Genomic DNA, 19,971 nt, shown 5'->3' on the forward strand with positions numbered 1-19,971 from the left:
TTGTTGGCTATACGGGCCGCGTTTAAGCAAAATGTACCATTATATAGTCCATAATGTGATTTTTCCTGCTCTCATTGGTTGAGACTAAACGCTGGTGCGTTTTTCCAACCGTGTCTAAAACGTGGTACGTTCTGCCATATTCTTTCCAGCATGCAGATTACACTAACATGTTATAAACTCCATTATTAAAATCTTTGATTTTTAGAAATGACCACAGAATTATCCTATTTAATATTTGATCGTCTTTTTAGAACCAGCGTGAAATGTTAAGAAAACGCCTATTTTATAAAAATATTAGTCTGACATTTCTGAAAAATTGTTTGTTTGATTTCCGTGTGTCTTGGCGTCTCTGTAACAAAGACAGGTATATGTGGGAAGGGAATGTACATAATTTAAAATTATTTAGAAAGGTACAAGATGTGTCAGAACTAAGATCCATACCAAAGATATACTTTTTTTCTTATGGAACACCAGGTATTTTATTTCATTTTTGGATTTTTGAACATAAAATAAGGCATTTATTATAAGGATTAATATGCTTAAATGCTTTGGTTTTTGAGATATTAAAAGTTATTTAAATATGCATGCTATGATAAAAAAATTTGTCAACACCTCGTACATTACTTTTCAGAATTAATTCTTGTGCTGACTTTCAAGCCAGAGAAATAAACCTTACTAAACAATTTGATTGCTTCCTTAAATGTTTACAGGGGTATCAAAAATTGCGTCATACATAGAAACAACGAAGTTTTTATGTAAAATAAATATTTAAAATAGACCAGTAATTTTTGATACATCTGTAAATTAAATGTATAAGAAAGCAATACATTGTTTTAGTAAAGTTAATTTCTCTGGCTTCAAAGTCACCACAAGAATAAACTCTGAAAAGTAATGTACAGAGTGTTGACAAACTTTTTTATTAGACCATGCATATTTAAATGTCTTTAAATATCTCAAAAACCAAAGCATCTAAACATATTAAACCCAAAAACGGTAAACTAATAGGATTGCTCATCCTCATAAGACGTACGTTCGCCTCTTCCCTCGCTTCAGCTGACAGTTGTGAATTCATTGTAGCCCTTGTCAAAGCCTTCGTGGCCTTGTCATGATAGTGTGTATTATTAGTTGCCTATGGTAAACTTATAAAAATAACAGCTGAGAAATTTTGAGTTAATTATTTTGTCAATTTTAAATGTGAAAAAGGTGTATTTAAAGTTTTTAGAGCTATAGAGTGTATAAATACGTTCATTTTGTGTTGTGGATTGTGACAAAGATACAATATACAGGGTGAGTCTTAAATAAGTGCAAATATTTTCAGGGCTGGTAGATCTCGATAAAAGAAACATATCTTCTCTTTACCGTTTTTCAAATAAGTCCAAAATTACCGAGTTATTTTACTTTGAAAGTTTACAAAAAAAGTTATTTTTGCTTAAATTTTGAGAACCACTGGATCTTTTCTGGGTTTTCTTTTTTTAAATTTAATCTACTACCTATTGTCATTGTCTATCTACTACCTGTTGTCATATTATCAAGAAATTTTGTTTTTTTAAATAAAATCTAAAAAAAATTCAAAAATTCTTTCAAAAAATTCCAAATTTTCAATTTCAATTTTCGCGAAAAAAAAAATTTCCCGTAAAAATATTTGCACTTATTTAAGACGTTTCTTGTGCATCGATTTTACTTTTATTTGTTATATTTTGTTTCATCATATCAGGTTTATTAGCTCTATTAGTTTGAAGTCTCTCTTGAAGCTTAGATTAAGAATACAAAAAAAGTTCAACATAGAAGTTCAAGTAATGAATGAACATAATCTTTCATTATTTATTTATTCAGTCTCCTTATTTTTCTTTTGGTCTATTTTTCTTGTGGTCTATTTTTCTCCGTATTTGATTAAAATAACTTGGTTGTAGATTGTAGAACTTGTGCGTTGTGTGGTTTATTTGAACGTTAAGTAATTACTAGTTTTAATATCATATCCATGTCTACTACTAAATGTTTAGTTTTGCTAGGTTAGGTTATTTGAATAACCGGTTAATTTGTGTCGGTTAATTTTGTCAAGTTATTATTTTTTAAAGATAATTCCGGTTAACCTATAACCGGTTTTTTACCAATAACCGCCCATCTCTAGTTAATATACGATAATGCCCATCGTGTCACTCTTCGAGCATTATCGTCTTACTAATGCCCTTGGCGTATACGTAAATATTACATAGCAAAACTGACTTACTTATTTACTATTTCCCTTTTTTGTGGACAAAGGTTACAATGTTATATTTATATTTATAAATATTACAACTTAGGGGCTGCTCTATTACAAGCGAGAATACAGTATCATTAAAAAGTTGTTTGATCAAATGTGTTTTGAATTTGACAGTTGCAAATTTTTATTAGTTTATTTTTTCTCTCATTATACAAAGCGATACGATACGATATTATTCAGTACCGACCATCCACAATTAATGTTTTTTGATAATATTTGAAATCATCACTATCGAAATCGCGTAAATTGTCATACAGGTCAATATTATTTCTCCTAGAGTGTGTGTTGTTGGTTTGCGATTTATTATTTCTGTTCGGAATCTTTTGATTATTTATGCCATTTTCCACCTGACTCTGTTCCTCTTCTGCCAGTTTCTGTTTATTGTTAAAATATGTTTTTATTAAGGAACGTAAAGTTTTCTCTAAAACTGCTATGAAACCAATAACTGACAGCCCTAAAAATTAAAAAATATGTAATGAAAAGATATGAAGGAAACTAAGAAAATTAGAATTTTGTTCATCATTGAATAAAGTTGCAAAATTTGTAAGTGTAAAATTAAAAATGACAAACTAAGTCTCTATCAAAGATATTTGGTCTCTATACTAAACATTTTTTTAAATGGCGTCAGGGAAGGATTGGAAATGAAAATCGCCGTCATTTTATATGTAAAGTATATGAGAAATATCATCAATTGTCATTTCCAAGCCAACAGAACGCAGATATTTTTTGAATCATACGGTATATAATAAACAAATATAGTTAAATCAAGTCAGATTACTAAATATTTCAAAATATTTGGATTCTGATTACAGGCAAAATTCTGGATGTTTTATTGAAACTGTGTTATTCTTCTGATCAGGGAAGTGCATATGGGTTACCACTGGAATATTTTTCAAAAACAAACATTTATAGTAACTTTTACCCTCAAAAGTTAATTCGAAATGCTAAAAGTACTTGAAAGAAAATTATAATAAATCAAAAAATATTAAGACTTTGACACCGTGTAACTACGAAACAAAGCAGAATAGGATCTATGTTCATATGAAAAATAATCAATAACATATTAAAATGTAGTATCGCTTCATACAAGAAGAGTGAATTCGTTAGTAAATTAGGTTTACCTAACAGAAATCCTAGAGACCCTCCTATGTCTGCTATGAAAGCATTAAAGCTGTATCCAATTGTTTCGTGCATGTAGGTAACCAAATTTGTCGTGTAATATATTGCTATGAAGCTGTAAGGATACAATCTTTCTTCTACCTCCTTTCGGCTGATAATACTTGGTGTGTAGATATTAACGTGGCATGTCATTGGACAGTTACAATTTTTCACAAGATTTTTTCTATTACTGAAATCATATATTACATTAATATACAATTCCAATCCATAAATAGTTTAGAATGATAATCTCAAAATTATTTTCACAAATAATATTACAATATTTGAAGTTACATAGTTAAAGTTTTTTGGTAAAATATATATTTACTATTGATGGTAAGAAAATCAATTGCCAACAACCAAACCTGCTGAAGAGCGTTTATTGAAGCCCTATGCTCCACGTAGGAGTAAAGGACAAAATGAATGATTGGTGGTAACATTTATGGTGCTAAAATAGGAAGTTGTTTGTCACTCGGGATGTATCTATGATTCGATGATCATTAGCATCATTAGTTGATAAAAAATAGATACTAAATCGAAAATGTTAAGTTTATTTAGTTTCCACTTCACATTCTGGGTGATGAAATTGATGGGTGATGATTGTGGGTGAGCTTTGTCCAGGGCCGGCGGAAGGGAAATATTGAGACCGGGCGAGTACCCTATCTGGCGCCCCCCTAAAACATTTGTTTTTTTAAATTTCACCATCGGTATATTTCTACTTTATTCGATAGAAAATGACATTCTGAGTAAAATGGCATATCATATGTCAACTTTTGACATTTTCGCTTAAAAAAATCGTATTTTAAATTTCAATCTAGAGTGGCTTTGTTAAAAACACTAATTTAAACAAGGAGCCATGGAAACTAGATTAGATCGTCTAATATTTTTCGTGTCTTGTCTCAATTTTTTCAACTGGAACAAGGATGGCCCATTAGTATATTTGGAAAAAGCATTTTTTTACGAATAATTTGATACCACACACTTGGAATTGGTATTTCTAGTCAAATTGTTACAAATTGTGCGTCGTTACAATTTCAAATAAACCATAAATATGCGAGAATGTCAAAAGTTGACATATGATATATCATTCTATTCAGAGTGTCATTTTCTATCGCATAAAGCAAAAATTTTTGTTTTCTGTCCATCTAAAATAAGCTCCAAAAATAATATTTTAACTGTATAATAACAACATACCAGTCCTTGTTTATTTTACATTAAAATTACGCAGGAGTTTTAATTATATTATACGATATTATATAGTTTCCCGGCATTCCGAGCAGAAGAACAATATCAGGGCATTAAAACTTTGAATTGGTTAGGTAAAATAAAATAAATATTATGCTTAAATAAATTTTTCCCATTTCTCCATTTTTGGCTAATTTATTCATGAGCAGGTTTGAAGTGGAGGCTAAAAATCAGTTTGAGTATTTTCCAAGAGTATGGTTTAGGTATGTGGATGATATTTTTGATGTTTTTGACACACATTCAGACACCATAGATAATTTTATTTCTAAGTTAAATAATCGTTTTCATTCCATTAAATTTACGCATGAAATTGAGAACGACAGATTACCATTTCTAGATGTATTAGTTATTAGAAATACTAATAATTGCCTGGAATTTGATATCTATAGGAAAAATACGACCACACGTAGATATATTCCTTATGAATCACATCATAGTGTTGAACATAAAATGCCTAGTTTAAATTTCTTAGTTCATAGATTACTTAGTTTCCCACTTTCCAACGAAAGATATGAAATAGAAAGAGATTACATTAGGAATGTAGCTGAGTGTAATGGATATTCTCCTTCACTAGTTGATAAATTAATTAGAAAACGTAGGTATAGGTTAATGATTTCTGAAAATTCGACTTTTCAAGTGGAGAAAGATACGTCTAAATATTTTTCGATGCCGTTTGATAGAGAGTTATCCCGTGGTCTAAAAGGAATTTTTAAGAATGTCAAATATAAACTTGTGTATAGTGCTAATAATAAATTATAACAATTATTAGGTAATCCAAAGGATAAAACACCTCCAATGGAAAGGTCGGGTATTTATGAAGTTTCTTGTAAAGATTGTAATCAGAAATATGTTGGGCAAACCAGAAGATCAATATTAACTAGATTTAAAGAACATTTAGCTCAGATAAGATATGGTAGACCGGATAAATCTTGCGTTGCCGAACATATTGTTGATAAAGAACATTGTATAGATCTTAATAATTTAAAATTAATTAAACAAGTCTCAAATTACAGGCAATTAGATGCATATGAAAGCATCAGAATTAATAAATGTAAAGATAGTATGAACAGAGACAACGGTCCAACTCTAGTGGCAGAAATCTAACTGTTACGCTCAGTGGGCTCTGACTCGGTTGGCTAGATTTTGCCACGCCCACTCGGTGCCCACTGAGCGAGTATATTAACGCTCAACTTGTAGATTGTACTTTAGTTTATAATCATCTACTGATGATGCTAAGATGGTTAGCGAAACGCGCGTCCAGTGTAAAAGAAAAAATGTTTTGGTGTATTGTGGTGATTTAGTGTTTTTATTTTGCTAGGAATAATTACCAAATAAGAAAATTCTTTAACATTTAATTTTTGTGTCTACTCTGTACTAACCGGCACGAAGCACGGACACCTTAAAACTTTCCATACATTTTGTTGTAGTGTGCCAATTTTGATGAATTTTTAAATGCAATACGTAGCTAAACCATTTGACTTTAAAAAAATGTTAATTCGTCGAAAGTGCGAAAGTTCCTGTGGTTTGACTGAAAGTAAAGAGTTTAAAAACTACTTTATCATCAAGTTGCATCTTTTTTCGACAGTTTGTTTTTTGATTCATCTCTATAATTTTATTTTTATTGAAGATATTCGCTTTTGAAGAAGCCAGTGCAGATTTACAGCAATTTTAGCATTAAAAGCATGCCTTGGTTTTTCGTCCTCATCAATACACCTAGGAAAGTAGTGTTTTTGTTATGTCACATCATTGAAAAATCTTATTATTATTGTTTGTTGGCAATTACTATAGCAGAGATGGTTTTAAGTACAGAAGTTGACACCTACCATAATTAAAGCAACAATGCTCAATACAACTTCTGGCCTTAAAACCATATCTACTGTAGAAACTGCCAACAAACAATAATAAGAGTTTTCAATAACAGATACATTACAAAAACAATTTCATGGTGTGTTGCGTGCTTTTAATGCTAAGATTGTTATTAACCCTAACCTCGATCATTGCCTACTACCTTCTTCAGAAAAAAACTATTGAGTAAAGATGCTTTTTCACGATAAAGTAGTTTTTAAGAGTAATTATGTTTAAAGAATGGATAGATAGTTCTTGAATAAAGCATGCAATAAGCATCGTATTAGAATCAAAAAACTTTTAAACAGTGGCAAAAAAATAATATCACGTATTGGTTGCAATATTTGACTATATAACCCGTTGCAATATATAACAGCCACTGCAAGTTGAAAGTTGACATTATACATATTGTGACTGAATATAGACAAGGCAAGTGCAGACTCCACTTTAATAGTCAAGGAATTCTGGAGTAGACTTTTGTGTGGAATAATTTCATACTGTTTGTAATTCTGAAAATGCACTCCTCATAGCAGATTTTGAAGGTAACATTTAAGCCGTATTTCATCCGTTTAATACACCGGCAAAAAAAACTATGTATGCACATCAACACCGAAGAACCGATAAGTTGTAAATTGGAAACCAATAAAAATTGGAGTCCAAAACTGGACGTAGAAATAAATAATCATAAAAAACTGTCGAACGAAGAAGGGCACTAAACAAAAAAAAAACAGATATACAAATAGTTCCCTAAAAATTATGAGAACGGTGAACGGATATAAGTAGGTAAGTACTACGGAGGCCAACATTTTGGAGAGAAAACATAAAAAGAGTCGAAGACAACAAACAGGTTTAAAGAGTTAAAAATCCAATAAGCAAGAGTAGGCAATGTAAACTTTTGGACTTTATTATCCGGTCTTCCGAAGAAGACATGTTGGCAATGAACGGCAAGTGGCCTATTAGTATGGAATGATAAATGTATCTATTATAAAAAAGAAGAAGTAACAAACTGCAATGTCCTCAGATATAACTTGAAGAGTTGGGTTAATGATGTATAGACTTAGAATTTAGAATTTTTAGAATTTAGAATGAGTGGGAGGGGGGTTAATCACTTCGACCTTACAGATCCATTGTGTCCCCCTTTCTTGAATCATAACTCATCATACTGTCCCAGGGCTTTGACAAAAGCCAGTATCTGGGACGGTTTTATAGAGGGTAGTTCTCCATCTCCAATATCAGTTGTACCAAAAATCATGGCACGAATGGTTGTCGTCTCGGCGCACTCAGTGATAAGGTGTACTGGTGTTTCCCCATCTTCCCCACAGAATCTGCATTCGCCGTTTCTTCTTAGTTTCAATCTACTGAGGTGTTCATTGAGGAGACAGTGTCCTGTTAAAAACCCCGTGACAATCCGAAGATTGTTCTTACTCAGACCCAGGAAGATCTATGATTTTTCTTGATCATAAGCCCTCAGAAACTTCTTCGAATGTATAGATTTCATAGATGGCATGATCCTCAGCCTGACTTCGGCATGATCCTCATAGATTGTGTATCTCAAGAATCGGCGAATTGGTTGGTGGAAATCGCACGTAAGCTTAAAAATGGGGCCAGAACTGGTTGCAGTGAAGGGAGAAAACATCCTTAAAGGGGCGACTATCACGCTCTTTTCGCCGAGGAGCAAGGGGAAAGACACCATCTACCTGCTGAGCCTTATCCAGGGTCAAAACTTCAATGTAAGGACATCGAGTTGGCGAGTCATCAACTCGATAGGTCATGGTCAGGTCCTCACAACAGGAATTGACCTCAAATCCAAGGAGGCAATAGAGAAAGAGGGGCATATCCTCTATTATCGATACGGGACAACACCTGTATCAGGTCTAAGGAGAGACCAAGTTAAAGAGGTGGAGAAAATGGAGACAGATCCTCCAGCCTCCACCTCACGGGTACCTCAGCCGGAGGCAAGCTCCTCGACTCTGAAGGGCACGGAGGGCCCAAACTCTACCCGTAGAAGGGTGTGTACCCTCGGAGGAAGAACATCTGTTGTCAGAGGAGGATGGGAAAGACCCCCCTAGGAGTCCCCTCTACAACAGAGGTATGATGGGTTATAGACTGTGTGTGTAATGACTCAAGGAAGGGGGCACAATACATCTTTAAGGTCGCAGTGATTAAACCCCTCTCACTCATTCTACATTCTCTACTTGATGTATAGAGGGTTTTAGTTTTACTTAAAATATAAAAAATATCAAAATTAACCTTGTGAGAGTTTATACTTCTGTTATTGTAAAGAAAAAATTAATATTCATTATTCAATAAAAAATATCTTACTTTTCTCCGAAGCTGGCTAGTAAAGCATGAACAGATGATGAATTCGAGCATTGTTCAAACCTTGTTCGATTTTCTCGAATCATCCACAACCAAGGCAAAGTACAATTCAAACTTTGTGCTATTTGCCTATGAACGCATAACTCTTGACACTAAAAATTAAATGAATTTTACATTCAATTACCTACAAATTAAGTCGTCTTACTCGAGATTTACTGTAGCGCGAATCATTGTCAATGCAAGGTAAGTCTGTGGTGCTGACTTTTTTAAATTCTTGTATTTTTAAAGTTAATCTCATGTCTTCGGCAGCTTCCAGGTAAATATACTCTAAGAAATTGTTTTCTTGATCTGTCTCTGCTAAAAATAAGAAGTGCTTTGTCTAGACATCATTATTACAAAGGTATTATTAATATAATATCATTGTATTATATTAATAATACATATTGCACTTAAGAGTCCATTTCGCTAATCCGAAAAAGTAGCAAAATAAGCGTTCGGCATTTAACGTTTTATGTAAAACTGGCTAGGTATTTTTGCACAAATGAAGAAGGAAATTAAAGATAAAGGATTATACTATATCTGTATTGAAGCACAATTTTAGACAACTTCTTTATCTTTAAGATTTTGATGGTCAAACATCAACAAAATATTCTCTACGTATGGACTAAATTTTCTCGAAAATAATTTAAAATTCCGTTACAATACGGAAGTAGATTGAAGTTTTGTGATTACAGTGATATATAATTTATATAGTTTTGTAACAAATTGCTCGCCATTTTATGGCAAATGCTGAAGCTCTGCAAACCTTAACCAAGCCTTAAGGTGCGTATTCATTATCCGAACGAACGAACGAACGAACGAATGAAAGTGCGGTATATTTAGACGGGGACCGAACGCATGCGGCCGTTCGTTCGTTCGTTCGCTCGACCATCCGTTTCGAGTCGGTACATCAAAGGCGTTCGCCAACAAATGCCTCCGGTCATTGTACAATGTTCTTAAAAACTGATTTACTCATGGATTCAAATCTTACAAGTCATAATTTCGTTATCATCATGTAGGTGGATATGAAACCCAGCTGTGGACATGCCATATCCGTCTAGGGATCGAATGGTAAAATTGTGTTTCAAATAGAACCACCAGCCACCAGATATACTGAACCTTTCCGATGTACTCCTTGGTGTTAACGTAAAACAACGGCCCCTAGTAATCGAATAAAATTCCACAACGCTAGTATCTGTAATTAAACAATGTAAATTGTATAATTGCCAGCTTTTATAGCATATCTAATAGACAAAAAGTATCTGGTCGATTAGTAACCAATTGGCACAGTCCGAAAATTATCGATTTTTATTTTCTCTGTTTTTATTGGTAGCTTCAAAATTCAGAGTAACAAAAAAAATATTTCTGTAGGGAAACCGGTCCTGCCATCTAGTAGCCTTAGTCCATAAACGTCTTAGGTTGATCTACTTTAAAAATATATATACAAGGGTATAATGTATGTCCTAAAGTGCTTAGTTTGGGAGATACAGAGTGTACGAGTTTCATTTTATTTTGAGTTTTTTTAAATAATTTCTGAAGTAATGTCAATATTTGGATGGAAATTGGTATCTGAGAGTTTTTTGATATAAGAACTTTGATTTTGATGTTAAATGACTCCTATTTGTAGGCGGGGCGCCACCTACATGTATTTTAACTGTTTTTAAGAGTAATATATTTTCGCTTGTACCTGTATAAAACTACTGAGTGAAAAAAAATATACATTTTCGTGATTTTTTATCGTAAAAAATCGCTACGAGCAACCGTTCTCAAGATATTTAGAATGGAAATAGTCAGTACATGTCATTATTGACAAAAAATAATCACGTTGAGTAGATAGTTATTTGACTGAAATAATGAATTTGGGAAATTTTAATTTTTTTAAGTTAATCACAAATTTTTCTGCGAAAAATGACGATAAAACAGTTTCTGTTAAACTTTTGGCACAAACACATTTCAAATTTATGATTTCAATCAAATAACTAATCTAGTCAACATGTATTTTTTTGTCAATAATGACATGTATTAACTATTTCCATTTCAAATATTTTGAAAACGGTTGCTCGTAGCGATTTTTACCAAGAAACATTTTTTACGCAAAAAATGACCGAAATGTATATTTTTTTACTCAGTAGGTTTATACAGGTACGGACGAAAAGTACGGACGACTCTTCAAACCAGTTAAAAAATATGTAAGTGGCGCCCTCTACAAGTAGGAGTCATATTGACATCAAAATCAAATTTCTCATGTTAAAAAACTCCCAAACACCAATTTTTACCCAAATATTGACGTTACTTCATAAATTATTTGGAAAAAATCGAAATAAAAATTAAATTCTACACCGTGTATCTCCGAAACTAAGCATTTGAGGAAATACATTTATACGAACTTTTTACTTATTTTTATGTGGAGAATATGCTGCCGATGTTTCCGAAATACAGTTCAGACCATCCTCTATATTAATATGTTGTGTATAAATCATTGGCGGATAAAGAAATTTATTTTAGCGGGAGGGGGACCAAATAAAAAGTAATGTAGAATATGCTTTTTAGGGCGCCTAACCCAAAAGCCTAATATTTAACCCCATTTATAGATTTTAGGGGGGATGGGCATGAGACCTATGCGGTCTGTATGTTGGTCCCTCTGTATCCGCCACTGGTATAAATATATCAAAATCCAATAATCAGAATCAATCATAGAAATAATTTAAAAAATGGTGAGGTCCAGGGGCGGATACAGGAATTTATTTTAGGGGGGCCCAAATCAAAAATAATGTAATATATGCCTTTAAGGGCGTCATTTTTAACCCAAAAGGCTAATATTTAACCAAACTTACAGATTTTAAGGGGGGCCCGAGCCCCATGGGCCCCCCCTCTGTATCCGCCACTGGTGAGGTCTATCCGTTGCCAGCTATGAGTGTCGGTACTCTCATAGCTGAATAACTGATATATACCCATACCATAACGGATATACCTTACCATTTTCTAAATTATTTGGTTAAAGAACTTTGATTAGTCCTGAAGAACTAAGATTTGGTTGAAGAACTTTTGAGAATCAATTATTAACATAATACACTTGTATTTCTTATGCAGATCTTCGACATTTTCTAGATATTTTGAGCCAAAACTCTATGTGCACACATTTCCAATATTTATATTTTCCATATTTGGTTTTTTACTGAGATTTTACTTTTTTGATTGCATATTACTGTACTTAAGTTTCAGTCATTTAATATTTATGAATTAATTATAAAATAATTACTATTTAATTTTTGGCTAACCATTATTTTCTCCTTACTTTTATATGGATTTCCTAACCCATTATATGCAAAACTACTAATAAGTTCATCGAAGGACCAAGTTGTTTCTTCCAAGAAATCCTTGATAGTGTAGTTAACAAAATTAAAATGACGAAACGCATTGTAGGTCATTAAATCGTTAATTCTTCGTAATCCAAATTTCTAAAAATTAAAAATATTGTTAATAACAAATCAAATCGTGACCAGTTCTGACAATGAGTATTTTATATTTCTTCACATTCATTAATAATAATTAACTCACACTAACGTCATTATCATTTGATCATATACCGTTTTAGCAAATAGTTAATAAATTATATTGACATTTTAAAGTATTTTATTGCCAACGGCTTTCAGTTTTGTTATAAACTATTTTTCAACAAATAACTGATTCTGAAGAATATAGTTACCGGAAACAAAGCTGTATTAAATGATGGGCTTCGACAAATTGTCACTGATGGATATCTTATGGTATCGTTCAAATGGAATCCGTAGTACGTGGAGATAGGTGGTTGTATAAGTTTTTCCACGCATTTTACCACCTGAAAATGTTAAAAATAAAATAAAAATGGGTTGGCTAGTGTTTTGTGTAATTCATTATTTGTCACGGTAGGCAAATTTCAACAACTTGGCAACATAAATTTAGACGATTATATAAAAGACGTTATTACAAGTAATAAAAATATAGTGTCCAAATTATGGGAACCAAACTGTAATAGAATGAATTTATTGGTCCGGTGTATATTATAGAAGGTTTATTTGTCAAGAAATAATATTCGAAATTACAGGAATCCGATTCAAAAGTTGGTTAATTTTTTAGTTAATAGACTGTTTTTGCAACAATACTGTCTGCTGAACCTATAGAGAATTATATCAGGCAAATACTGATTAGTACTATAAATTAGCAGTATAAAGGTTGATTCTCACTATACCTTCCATATCAGCTCCCTTCAGTTTCCCTTCTGTTTACATAAAATATTATATCATGTAAATAAATAGGACAATGCACACTATACGTTCCGTTTCCCTTCCGTTCATATCCTTTCCTTCCATACATTATTTTGGCGGACGGACTGAAGCGTATCGGAAACAGCGTTGTCAAGTTCTTACATTTGTGCTAGCTCTGTTAAAATTTTGCTGATATTTATTCATTCTTTCACCTCTTAATTAAATTTATTACCTTTTTCAAAAGATACAAATTTTTAAAATAAAACTTTCGTAATGATATAAATTGTACAATAAAAAGTATGGAACTGATACAGAACGGAAGCTTACGTATAGCGTCAATACAATAAAAAATACGGAACGGATATGGAATGGAAACGGAAGGTATAGTGAGAATCAACCTTAAGCAATTTTTATTAAGCAAATATTTGTATTGCACCATCTGCTGTCAGCATAACGAGAGGATCCACGTCAGTTCCAGTTGAGTCTAGAGTCTTAGATAAAGTTGACTCTAGGCTGAAATGTCCTGGTATCCATATAACGATTAACGACATCTTGTTTCTATCTTCCAACTGACTAATGCAATAGAGTTTTGTCCGAGAATAATACCTGTATCTTTATTTTCTGATGAACTGATACTACAGTGTACACATTGTCGTTTGCAGGTGATTTAGAATACATGGAATAATAATAAAACGACTTGGAATACATGACCCGAAAACTGATCAACGTTACAACGTTAGTCTCATTCATGCCAAACGTGGGAGGAGCTAGTATCATGGCTATAGGGGTTATATCAGAAATAGCACTTATTGAACCGCTCGGCTCATACAGGAACGATATGATAGATACCATGGGATGGATAAGGATTTAGCGAGGACCAAACTTCTCCAACAGTGGCAAGACAAATGGAATACTAGATTATATGGCAGATGGACAATGGACATACAAGTTAATACCCGACATTCAATTGGTCATACGGACTACAGATCATACGGAGAAGTGGATTACTTCATGAGTCAAGCATTGTCTGGCCATGGCCCAAGCAGCATTTGGACGTCGGGACAACGTCGTGTCACGCGACCAAACGTCGGGGCGCAACGTCGGCACATCCTCGTGCCAACCCTAGTCTGTTCTAGTTTGGAGAATAATTTTTGGGTCGAAACGCGCGCGCGACGTTGGATACCTACGTTGGCTAGCAGCCTAATTTAGTACAAACTGCAACGTTGTTTAAAATCCTAATTTCCAGAAATACAAAACTATAATAATATGGCGTCTAAGTCGCGTTTTATCCTAAATTGGGATAATGATAGTAAATATTATTTTTATTATTTAGTTAGAGACATATGCCAGATGGCAGTAAAGGAAAACAAAACAAAAGTATTTAAGTGTGGTGGATGTTTGAAGATCATAGTTATTGAAACACTTTAACCAACTCTGTAACTCGTTACCCAAGGCAAAAAATTTAAACGCAAACAACTTTATTGATAAATGTATTGTTTCTGCTTTGAAAAATACTAATGGGCCTTAAAATTAAAGAAGTTTTAAAAATTTCTTGAATTTTTTTAGTGAAAATGAGAATAATTTATTCTATTCTCGAAAAAATAGTTTCCGTGTTGTTTAGGGTCAAATATTTCAAGTTAATGTATTCAAAAGCAGGAATTGCTATTTTAGAACGAAACATTTTCTTATTCAACAACATGGCGGCTTTCACTTTGTTGTTTTGGAGAATAAGATGGAGTAGTTCGAGTAGTCGCATACCCTGGACTAATAAAGTCGCAGTTCAGCCTTAACAGGTAGTATACTAGTCGCAAGATTGCCTAATTTAGTCATCCTAGAGTCTAGCTTGTGCCGCCCTCTATATTCTAAATAAACGAGGGAGTGGATAAAGTATCGGTAATATGTCGATGTATATTTAAATTTAGTCGAAAGTTTAAATTTAGTTTTATATGTGCCTTTCTTACGTCCCATTTTAATTAAGTTTTTTTTTATAAAAACAAAAACAGCACTGAATTGTCTGACTGAACAGAACAATGAAGTGACAATTTAAGATTTAAGGTTATGGCTCTGGTTATGGTTCAATACAGTTGCAAAAAGGTAGTGGCTCGACGTCCTACCAAGGTCCTACCAACGTAAGAATAAGGAAATCTAAACAACGTTGGAATTGGTAAAACAGACGACGTTTGTACAACGTTGGAATAGGTCCTGAAAGTGACGTCGGAAAACTCTTTATTGCTCAACATTGTAACTACGTTGTCCGAATTACCTAAAGATCACTTAAGCAAAAAAGGTTACAAGACAACGTTTATTCGACGTCGCAGAAGCTTTTACTTTGTTGTAGTACTAGTTCAACGTCGGCACAACGTTACAACAACGTTTACATTTATTTTAATACCCAAGGTACGGAGCTAACTATTTTTTGTAACTAATCCAACGTTGTGTGTAGTAAACATGTGGTCGCAAGTCGTGAAAATGCTACTTGGGGGTGTTTTAGGAAAGTTTTGTATGATCGTTGTAGGGTTGATAGTGTATCATGCACCTACTGCGGTTAGGTTGATGATGTTCAGCATACACTGTTTGCGTGCGAACGATGGCATGACTTTAAGGAACAATTCCTTATGGAAGCCGGCAACCACTTCGACTTACCCACAATTATGATATACTTAGCTGAAGAGGAAGAACAATGGACGCTAATATATCGGATAATCCGAAGTATCATAAACTGTAAAGAAAGAGAGAAGAGAGGCAAAGAGCATGATAAGGTAAATCTAGGCATCCTTTGCACTGAAGCAATGCGAGAGCGGATTCCAGTGTATAAAGTGGTAGTTGGAGGAAGGTTTTTTAGCCAGTAGGAATCTGGCATTACCCAACAACAAGATTTTTTCACTCACCAACGATCATAAAAAAAACTATAAATATCTCGAAATGAAAATATCCAAAGACAGAACACTAGATGAGGCAATACTGGAAAGAAACATGCAAGGCCTAAAAGCAGTTTCAATGCTATATTGAATATTATGGGATAAGAATATAACGATAGAAAACATAAAAAAGAACTGCTTACAGCTGTGTACATTTCTTAAAAAGCCACGGAGATGAATTTTTGGAAAAGATTAGCTTGAAAATCCAGAAAAGATATTGTCACGGGATTTCTAATAGGACACTGTCTCCTCAACGAACACCTCAGTGGATTGAAGCTGATAAACAACGGTGAATGCAGATTCTGTGGGAAAAATGGGGAAACACCTCATCACTGAGTGTGCCGAGACTATAACCGTTCGTACCATAGATTTTGGTACGTCTGATGTCGGAGATGGAGAGCTGGCCTCTGTGGAACCATCTCAGATACTGGCTTTTGCCAAAGCCCTGAAACTGTATGATGAGTTGTAACTCGTTATAACTCAAGAAAGGAGAACACACAATACATCTATAGGGTCGCGAGGATTAATCCCACTTCTAAACATTCTACAATGTTGTTAATTAGTCTAAAGTCGGAAATAAGTTTGGTTTTGATTTTAACCACATCAGTGATGTGGTTAAAATATGTATTATTCTGGAAGATTATTTGACCATGAATATGTAGGGTTTCCATAAGGGCTTTTGAAAATTCCGGACAAGTGAACTTAGAAATCCGCACAAATGAACTCTGAACTCCGGACAAAATCCGGAGTTCCGTCGCAAAAAAGGAATTATAAATAGCCCCGATTTAAACAAAACAAAAACCAAAAAAAAAACATTCACTTTTCAGAGTGCACCAAAAGCTAAACATTTGAGCGTCAAAGCATTTCTACTATGGTCAAAGTATAGAAATTGGTACTTTCGAACATGCGTCTGTTAAGTAGAGCTCTAGTATCGTAGAGACTAAAATATTCAACAAAATAACTGAGAAATTAATTAAAAAAATAATTAATTTAAAAAAAAGAAACTGAGAAAATAATTTTCGCCTCGGACATTTTAAAAATCCGGACATATCCGGGTAAATCCGGACGTATAGAAACCCTGTGAATATGTATAATTAGGTAGACCTAAGTTATTAAAATTATTCTTACTACCTACTGATTATTATTCTTACCTGGTATACAGAGAAGCAAATACAGCCGATGACAATGATCAACTTTAAAAATTGATTCGGGCTGGAAAAGCACTTTCTCCACTTTATAAAAGCCATTGCGTATCATATAATAGAAAACCATTGCACTAGCTAAGTTCCTGTCTCCGCCGTCGCTTATTGCTTTTTCTAATAACCGTGTCATAAATTCACAAACTAATAATTACCAGCGATGACTTTATCTTTATTTAAGCTTCAGAATTATTGTTCGGTTATATTAATCTTTTATTGTTATTACAAATGTTCAGATAGTGACAATATAGCCTCAAATCTGTCTAGAAAAATATTAAGTTTTCGTATTTTAGAGTAGTATTTAACTCAAAAAAGTTTTATTTGCAAATTTGATTAATCAAGCTTTTTTATCTTCTTAAAGTTACACTGTTGATTACTTTTTTAAGGAAAGTTACAGAATAGAAAATATAGTCTTTCCAGTAGGAATTTCGAGAAAGGCACTATTTTGATAGACGGCTTTCAATAGTCTTAAGCCACTTCGAGCTTTTCCTTTTGCAAAATAAAACACTAATTCACCACAATACACCAAAACACTTTATTTCGCTAACCATGTTAGCATGTTAGGGTGTAATTAAGACTGACAGTTTTAATCATCTGCTGTTTTAATCATCTGTGTATTATTCTGCTGTAACACCAAAGGTTCCAACCCCCCAAATGTAATATTTTCTTATTACCAATTCTAAACTGTCCTAGAACTGTAATACGTATGCGTAGAAGGAAATATGTCTGTGCATGTAGAATGTAGAAATGAATGAAAGGGGATTAGTCACCGCGTGTATCACTATTGTGTTCCCCTTTATTGAGTTATAACTTATCATACAGTCTCAGCTAAAGCTGAGCCGGCTTTCACTAAAGCTAGGTTCTGAGACAGTTTTACAGAGGTTAGTTTCCTAACTCCAGTATCCAATATCAGTTGTACCAAAGATTATGACACGAATTCTTCATTGAGGAGATCATCTCCTCATTAAGTTATTAATTAAATAACACCTCAGTAGATTGAAGCTAAGATCAATCATCATCATTTTCATCAACCAGCCACTAAATCCCACTGCTGGACGTAGGCTTCCCTCGTTTGCTTCCATAACTTCCTATCTTGAGCTCTTTGCATCCAGTTACTGTGAATATGCCTTAAGTCGTCATGCCATCTGGTTGGAGGACTGCCTTTGCTCTTGAATGCATCGTGTCTTGGTCTCCATTCTATTATTTTCTTCGTCCATTGCTCAACGTTTAGCCTTGCAATGTGCCCTGCCCAATTCCATTTCAAAGTAGTGATTTTCTCAATGGCATCCATGACTTTTGTTCTGTCTCCCCCATACTTCGATATTCAGTACTTTGTCTCTCAGAGATAACCCCAACTTGAATACCTTTCTCTTCAAATATATTGGAAGTGTCCCTTTGAAAATGTATTTCAATCGTTCATAGGGGACGCAAGTCAGTCCTATTCGTCTGTTGAGTTCACAAGTTTGGTTATCGCGGCTTATACGAATTTCATGTCCCAAGTACTTGTAAGCAGTTGTTTCTTCTTACGATATGATATGTATTGGTTTATATATATTTCACCGCCAATTGCTAGATTTGTCATCACTTGGGTTTTTTAGGTGTTGATATTTAGCTCCATTTGTTCAGAGGTTGCATTCAATTTTTTTAACATTTACGCATTCGGATATTAGGACAATGTCATCACCAAATCGCAGGTAGTTCAAGTTTTCGCCATTTATATTTATACCTAATTTATTTTATTCTATCTGTTTGCACATGTGTTGGAGCAAATTATTGAATAATTTTGGAGAGAAAGTGTCGCCTTGGCGAACATATTTCTCTATGTGGAAGTTGATAGTATCTTCATGAAGCCTAACACAACCTGTAGTTCCGTTCTCATATATATCGAGTGCGTCTCAAAAGTGGCTCACCCCTATAACTTTTTTTTTGTCAGATAAAAAAACGAGATTTGGTATATTAGTAGGTATTGTATAACATAAATTAGGATTGATTGACGTATTCAATTGTTTTTGATCACTTCCTCTTTCACCGTAAATGACTACAACTTTTGATTCTTAAATGGCACCCTCGGTTTTTTTCCTTTATTCGATAGAAATCGACACTCTGAATAAAATGATATATTATATGTCATACTTTTGACATTTTCTAATATGGTTAATTTAAAATTGTAACATGCGGTTCATAACGACAATTTGACTGGAAATACAAACTGAACCGAATTATTCGTAAAAAAATGCTTTTTGCCAAATATGCTAATGGGCCACCCTAGTTCCATTTGACAAAATTGAGATAAGATTAAAAACACGATTTGGGCATCTTTTAACTGGTCAGGACAAAACACAAAAAAATGCCATGGCACTCTAGATTGAAATTTAAAATACGATTTTTTTTAAAGCGAAAATGTCAAAAGTTCACATATTGCTATGTCATTCTATTCAGAGTGTTATTTTCTATCGAATAAAGTAAAAAAATACTGATGGTGCCATTTAAAAATCATAAGTTGTAGTCATTTCCGGTGAAACGACAGGAATTGACCACAAACAATTGAATACGTCAATCAATCCTATAGCCATCAGTCATATAGTCAACCCTATCAACCCGGTCATATACTAAATACCAAATCTCTTTTTTTTATCTGAAAAAATAAAAAAAGTTATAGAAGTGAGCCACTTTTGGAATGCACCCGTTATATGTTTAATCATTGTATTATTAATAATTTATTGTTGGAATATTTTAAGTTATAT

At 33.4% G+C, this 19,971-nt stretch overlaps 1 protein-coding gene across 2 annotated transcripts; it reads right to left on the bottom strand.

The window, feature by feature from the left end:
- Positions 1 to 2,047: 2,047 nt before the first annotated feature.
- LOC115879427 (acid-sensing ion channel 4-A) lies at positions 2,048 to 17,416 on the bottom strand. Of its 2 annotated transcripts, XM_030896256.1 has the most exons (8): positions 17,180 to 17,416; positions 12,573 to 12,704; positions 12,162 to 12,324; positions 9,858 to 10,061; positions 9,033 to 9,184; positions 8,831 to 8,979; positions 3,382 to 3,608; positions 2,048 to 2,714 (listed from the first exon to the last, which is right to left on the bottom strand). In XM_030896256.1, the coding sequence occupies exons 1-8, from the start codon at positions 17,273 to 17,275 to the stop codon at positions 2,437 to 2,439; spliced, it is 1,401 nt and encodes a 466-aa protein (XP_030752116.1). In that variant the 5' UTR covers positions 17,276 to 17,416; the 3' UTR covers positions 2,048 to 2,436. The 2 variants fall into 2 exon arrangements, with proteins under 2 accessions (XP_030752116.1, XP_030752117.1); XM_030896257.1 differs by lacking the exon at positions 3,382 to 3,608 and having other exon boundaries at positions 2,505 to 2,714.
- Positions 17,417 to 19,971: the final 2,555 nt, after the last annotated feature.

This window comes from Sitophilus oryzae, unplaced genomic scaffold (genome assembly GCF_002938485.1).
Source record: "Sitophilus oryzae breed Bouriz unplaced genomic scaffold, Soryzae_2.0 scaffold_1576_pilon_pilon, whole genome shotgun sequence".
NCBI classification, from domain to species: domain Eukaryota; kingdom Metazoa; phylum Arthropoda; class Insecta; order Coleoptera; family Curculionidae; genus Sitophilus; species Sitophilus oryzae.

What these genes read in the sequence shown, in the direction of transcription:
- LOC115879427 (XM_030896256.1), bottom strand. Translation starts at nt 17,275, where the DNA reads ATGGCTTTTATAAAGTGGAGAAAGTGCTTTTCCAGCCCGAATCAATTT. An exon ending in GTTAGGAAATCCATATAAAA is followed by an intron (nt 10,062 to 12,161) that starts GTAAGGAGAAAA and finishes GTTTAATTACAG; the next exon opens with ATACTAGCGTTGTGGAATTT. An exon ending in GTCTCTAGGATTTCTGTTAG is followed by an intron (nt 2,715 to 3,381) that starts GTAAACCTAATT and finishes TTTAATTTTTAG; the next exon opens with GGCTGTCAGTTATTGGTTTC.